The sequence below is a fragment of the Falco rusticolus genome, chromosome 11 (assembly GCF_015220075.1).
Source record: "Falco rusticolus isolate bFalRus1 chromosome 11, bFalRus1.pri, whole genome shotgun sequence".
In the NCBI taxonomy this organism is placed as follows: domain Eukaryota; kingdom Metazoa; phylum Chordata; class Aves; order Falconiformes; family Falconidae; genus Falco; species Falco rusticolus.
The window spans coordinates 27,135,349-27,141,348 of record NC_051197.1 but is presented as its reverse complement, the minus strand read 5'-3'; the positions used below and the strand labels follow the sequence as shown (position 1 = coordinate 27,141,348).

The window sequence follows — 6,000 nt, the reverse complement described above, 5'->3', positions numbered from 1 at the left end:
GACTACGAAGGGTAAACTGGGACCCGGGGAGGGGGGGGCCTGAAAGCAAACTAATGATGAAAATGTCTCCTCCATGCCTGTGCCTTAATTAAATGCATGGAGAGGCTCGGGGAAGCACATCTGTTTTCAATCTGGAGCCCTTTGATGGCATCAAATGTTCTTTCCCCAGATCAGGGGGGATGGAAATTCTGGGCTGGCTGTGGCAGCTTGGAGCCCAGGCTCCAGCCACCGGGAAGCAGCGGCCATTCCTGGCCCGCAGGACCCTGCCCCTGCCCACCAGCCCTGCCGCCCTGCGGGCCCTGCTGCAGCCAGGATGCGGGGGTACCCCCTGCACCCCCACCTGCCCTCGGCCGGAGGGGCCGGCCGTGCCGGGCCGAGCTGCTGGAACTTCTTGGCTGGCCTGAGGAGCTCTGGGTGCCTGCTCCTCCTGCCTTTTCTCATTGCTGTTTCTCTTTCTGGCCTTCCCTCCCCTGCCCCTTTCCCTTCTTCTCTCTTGCTCTCCTTTCGGCCGGTCTTCTCAGTTCTCTGTTGCGCTTTTTCTTCCTCTCTTCACTATTTTTCTTCTTCCTTTCCTCTCCCGTTCGCGCTCTCTTTTCCATTTCCCTTTGTCGCTTTTTCATCTGCATTTCTCATTTCGCTATTTCTCTCCTCCCGCTCCTCTCCCCTGCCCCGGGTGCGCTCCCCCGGGCCGCCCCCGCCCCCCCCTCCAGGTGCAGCTCCGGGTGACGAAAGGGGGGGACCCTCCCCACCCCCCTTCGCGCCCCTCTCACCCCCTAACCGGGGGCTCCCCTCGGCGGAGCTAACGAGCGCGGCGGGGCCGGCGCTGCCCACCCCGGTCCCGGGGGGGCGCGTAGCGGCAGGGGGGGCCGCGTCGGTGCCACGTCCCGGCGGGGCCCCGCGGGCCGCCCTCCCCCGGGTGCCCGGCGCGGCCGGAGCCGCCCCCGCCGTTTGAAGTGCGGGCGGAGGGGAGGGGAGAGCGGCGGAGGGAGGGAGCCGCCGGCAGCGGGGGCGGAGGGACGGGGCGCACCCGCCCCAGCGGCCCCACAGCCACCCTGCGCCTCCCGGCCGGCGGCAGCTCCCCGCGCCGCCGCCCCGGCGCCCCGAGCCGGCCGCCGTCTCCTCCTCTCCCCTCCGGCATGTTTTAAGCCCGGCTCTGACCGTTCCCCTTCGGGCTTCCCCTCCCGCCGCCGTCGGGTCCCGTCCCGTTCCCCCCCCCCCCCCTGCGGTCCTTGCGCATCCCCCCCTCGAAGGGCCGGCGGCTGGGGGGGAGCGGGGGCGGTGGGCGCCCGGGGGGGGCGAGGGCAGAAAAGCCCCGCTCGACACCATGGCGTCCAGCTATGCCCACGCCATGGAGAGGCAGGCCCTGCTGCCCGCCCGCCTCGACGGCCCCGCCGGCCTGGACAATTTACAAGCCAAGAAGAACTTCTCCGTGAGTCACCTGCTGGACCTGGAGGAGGCGGGTGACATGGTGGCCGCCCAGGCGGACGAGGGAGGCGGAGAGCCCGGTCGGAGCTTGTTGGAGTCCCCCGGCTTGACCAGCGGCAGCGACACCCCGCAGCAGGACAGTAAGTGCGCCCCCACACACACCCCCCACACACCCCTTCCATCCCTCCCGGGGGCGAGGAGCCGCTGCCGTGCGCCGCGCTGCTGTGGCAGGGGGGCTCCCGGGGGCAGCCACCGGAGGAGCCGCCGGCCGGGCAGCCTGCGGCCCCCCTGCCCTTGGCGGGGCCGGCCCCCGGCGGCGTGCGAAAAGGCTTGTTTGCTCCCCACACACCCCCCAAAAGCGCATCCCGGGAAAGGGGGAGCGACGAGCTGCCTTTGGCCGTCGTGCCGCACCCGTCGGGTCCCGCACTGCCTGCCCTCGGGGGGGCCGGGGAACAGTGTCGCGGGCCGGGGCGGGCAGGATCGGGCCCGCGGGCTAAGCCCCCTCTTCCATCGCCTGCCGGGGTTGGGGGGGGGGGGGGGGTAAGCACGGGGCTTGGTTGAACAAGGCGCGGCGCGGCTGAGCCGCCCTGCGGCCGCCCGTCCCTCTGGCCCGTCGGGGCTGGGACCGGTGCCGTGGTTTGCGGGACACCGGGAAGCTGCTCGGGGGTCTGGATGGGGACGGGACGATTGTCCGACGACCCGCCCCGGAGCATCGTTTTCGCAAACAGCCCGAGGGTGCGTACGCGGCTCCAAAGTTGAGCCGCCGAGTGCCGATACGGAGCTTCCCCGAGCCCCGGTTCTCCCGGTGCGGGCCAGATCCTGGCCCGGCGGGCAGGGCAGGGCGCAGAGCAGCCTCTGGCCTGCCCGTCCCAATGGGTCCTCGCTGCGGAACGCCAGTAGCCGATAAACAGCAGCCCCGCGACTGCGGGGATGGGCGCCGGCACGTTGCGCGGCATTTTCCGAGCGCCGGTTGCGCTTTTCCAACAGCAGCGCTGTCAGACAGGGCGAACCGCGGCGGAGCGGGCTGAGGCGGGTGTGCAAGGGCCAGCAGACCCCCCCGTACGTTCCCTCTGCTTTCTGGTGGTTGTTTTTTAATAAAAGATAGCCCCGGCCGCAGGAGCTGCCCGCGATTTTCGTTGTGGCCGCCCCCGCTGTGTCTCCCGTGGGGTGGGCAGGGGCCGCGGCTGCGGACACGGGCCCGCTTCCGAGGGACCCCCTCCCCTCAATCCCGGCCCGGGGGGGTGCCCTGCGGCTGCCGGCGAAAAGAAAAACGAAACGCGAACGAAAACCGCAAACAGTTTCGTTCGCTTTTCTTTTTCTTTTCGCCGCTTCCAACCCCCTTTTTCTTTTTTTTTTTCTTCTTTTTTTTTTTAACTTCCCCTCCTATCCGACGTGGCTTGCTCGATATCCCGAAGGAAACCGGTCTGGGAGATGCGGGGAAGGCTTCCAAAAAGGAGCCGCTTCTTGCACCACCGCCCGTGGGATCCCCGAGCATCCCCCCGGCAAAACGCTTTCGCCCGGCGGGGAGGGACCGTCCCGGACGGCTTCGTTGCGGCCGGGCCGGGGCGAGCGCCGCTCCCCCAGCGCTTCGGAACATTTCCCCTCCCAGAACCTGGAAAAATGCAATTTCTGCCTCGAAAAGTGTATATTTTAGCGGGGAAGGCAGTGATTGCAGCTCCCCCCGATTCAGCTCCGTGTGCCGCAGTGCTGCGGCTGGAGAGTCCCCGAGAATAATAACCAAGAAGTTATCCAGAGAACTTTTTGTTGTTGTTGTCCTTTTTTCTTTTCCTTCTATCTACCTCCCCAGTTTCGTTTATTGTCTCTTACATGGAGCCCATTTACTCCTGATGTTGCCCCTTGCCAGCTGCCCAGCTCTCTGGAGCTAGCTTGGTCAGCCTGGAAAAGAGGAGCTGTGTTTCCCCGATAGCCACCCTGCTCTCTGAGCATGAAAAGGACCACAACTCCCAGTCGGAGGGTGTGTTTCCCAGCCAGCATTGCCAAGCGGGGGCCAAACTACAGCTTCAGATAATTTAGAGGTTCTCTGCATGCTGTAGAAGTTTTAATGCCGTTGCAGTGAATTAGTTCTAAAAGTATTCTAAAGTAAGCACACACACACACACACAAAACCCCAATAAACAAACCAAAAACCCCAAACAAAACAAATGAGGATAATTTCTCCTTGGTATGTTGGGCAGAGCTGTCATCTGTGCTTTCTGGTTGTTTCACTGATGCTTTTAGCAGATCCCATGAGTCTCTGTGCCTCAGTTTCCCCACCTATTGCATGTGTTTTGTGAAGTGTTTTGTAGTCCATGCAGGAAGAGGACGGTGCTGGAGCTAGGCAGGCAACAGAGGTAGGAGCTTTTCTCGGTGAAAAATGAGAGCTGGTTCAGTGGAAAAGCTAACACAGAGCTCTGTTATTCTCCACGTTACTAAGGGAGAGAAGGTGAAAGCTGTTTGGAGAAATCGCGGAATATGTCAAGAATACTGAAAATGTTTCTCCACCCAGGAGGAAAGTCAGCTAGTCTGTCACTGATTTCTGTCCCAAACTAAGCGAAAAGCCAAATTATTGGCGCTGGTTTTGTAATTCAAAATTAAGGGGAAAAGTTTTGACGCAGAAATTACAAAAGGTTTTATTTGGAAGTTTGAGATTGAAGGAACTATTTCACCACTAGTTCATTTGAAAGAGGTTCAGGAGAAAATGTTTCTCTTATTAAAAAGAAAAAAAACAACATCCCTGGGAGTATCTGTGATTATAATATTTACAGGGGAAACTGTCAGCATATTTCAGTGGTGCTGTGAAGCTGTCACTCTCACTGACTTTAGTTCAACTTGTAGCTCGGAAAAACAATATCCTAAATGCTGATACAATTCACAGCAAACCTCCCTGCCTCTGCCGCTTCGCCAGGAAGGCTTAGCAGTCAGAGTTCCTCCTCATTGCAAAACCACCTGTTAAGATACAATCAACTCTTGCTTTGGTAGGAGGGCTTTCACTAACTCAGATTAAAACTGGGATGAAAATGCGGGTCCCAGCTCAGCAGAGGGGACCCCCTGAGCATCCCACCAAAGGCAGTCTGCCTCTGTTGCTCCTGTGCCCTTTGGGGGTGGCAGAAACCTGTGGTGGCCTGTGGGGTTCCCAGAGCTTGTGGCTCTGAGCAGGGTTAATTCTCCAAATCCAGAGCTGGTAAGCTATTAGCTTTTTTCTTTCTTTCCTTTTTTTTTTTTTTTTTTTTTTTGTTAAGATAGCATTTTTGTCTTCTGCTTTTCTTGTTTGGTTTGTTTGCGCCTCACTGTTAATGGCTCATAAATTGATGCAGAGAAAGAATGAGCAGCAAGAGAAAAATTGTTATGCTGAGATTTCTTTTGTTGAGGAATGACCCCGCTTTGGTCCAGTACCTGCATAAGTTCTGCGAGTTGGAGTTACTACTGTCCTTAAATTTCTCTTCAGTCTAAAAGCAATGGCAGTTTGGGGGTTGTGCTTCTCTCCCAGGCTGGCAGATTGCACCGAGCTGTCGGGGCTGGTTCGTGGTTAAAGCTGGGGCACAGGCTGTCTGCAGCCCCCACAAATTCTTCTGCCTCGGCGGGCGTTGCGACCCCTCAGCAATGCTGCTCCTTCCCAAGGAAGCAGGAACCCTGCTGGGGCGGCCGGGCGAAGGTGAGTTTCTTTGCTCAGGCTGGGTCAAGCAGAGCATCTGTGCCTGGCTTCAGCCCCCTCTTCTCAGGCAGCGGGTTGAGAGCACCAGGAAGGGCTTTTTGAGCTGGCAAGTTGGTGATGGATCTTGTTGCCGCAGGATTTTGCAAAGAGCAGAAATAGAAACGACTGCAGGAAAGGACAAGTCAAATTCAGGGAGGACTGAGGGTGGCTCTTCACTGCAGCGGTGGCAGCGTCCGACTCGGGGAGCCGGGACTTGGAGAGATGAGCTGGGGCAGAGATAGCTCCATTGCTGCCTGGGCTTCTGCCCTCTGATTCTGCCCTTGCTGGCAGTCCGAGACAGGATCCTGAGCTGAAGGACCTTTGGTCTGCTCTCACATGGCTGTTCTTTATACTTAATTGCCTCTTTTTAATCAGCATGAGGTTGCTGCAGGAGTGAAAGGGTGTATGTAAATATTGAATTATTCCTCTTTTTGCTGATCCTGAGGTTGTCTGTGGTGTTGTGCCTCCCCACCCTTCACACACACCAAAAAAAAGCCTTAAAAAGAGGTGGAAAAGCTCTGCCGCTGCTTGGAAATGCAGTAAGTGATTTTGGTGGGCTGCTGAGTTGGGTGGAGGGTGAATGTGAGAGGAAGCCCGGGGACAGCTGGAAGGTTTTCTTTGCAAATCTCTGCTTCATCTTCAAGTACTAAGTGGCTCCTTTGTTAGTAAAACACAGCACTTTATTCCCAGAAGATGCTGAGACTGTAGACGGGGATGTACAAAGAATAGCAAGAGGGGGGGAGAAATGCAGGGTAAATTGATTAAATCTAGCAGCTATTTTCTTTCTCTCTCATTCTGCATAGCTGATGGACAAAGGGAGAGGCTGCAGGAAGCAGCTGGCTGCTGATGGTCCACAGGTTACACAGAGGTGAGCCGGCAGCGCC

The 6,000-nt window shown here is 58.5% G+C and overlaps 1 protein-coding gene across 2 annotated transcripts in view; it reads left to right on the top strand.

Moving 5' to 3' along the window:
* The first annotated feature begins 990 nt into the window (after positions 1-990).
* Positions 991-6,000, top strand: part of PRRX1 (paired related homeobox 1) — a 41,584-nt gene continuing 36,574 nt past the window's right edge. For both annotated transcript variants that reach the window (XM_037404869.1, XM_037404870.1), the window contains exon 1: positions 991-1,565. In XM_037404869.1, coding sequence (XP_037260766.1) covers positions 1,325-1,565 — 241 coding nt within the window. In that variant the 5' untranslated portion in view covers positions 991-1,324. The remainder of the gene's footprint in view (positions 1,566-6,000) is intronic.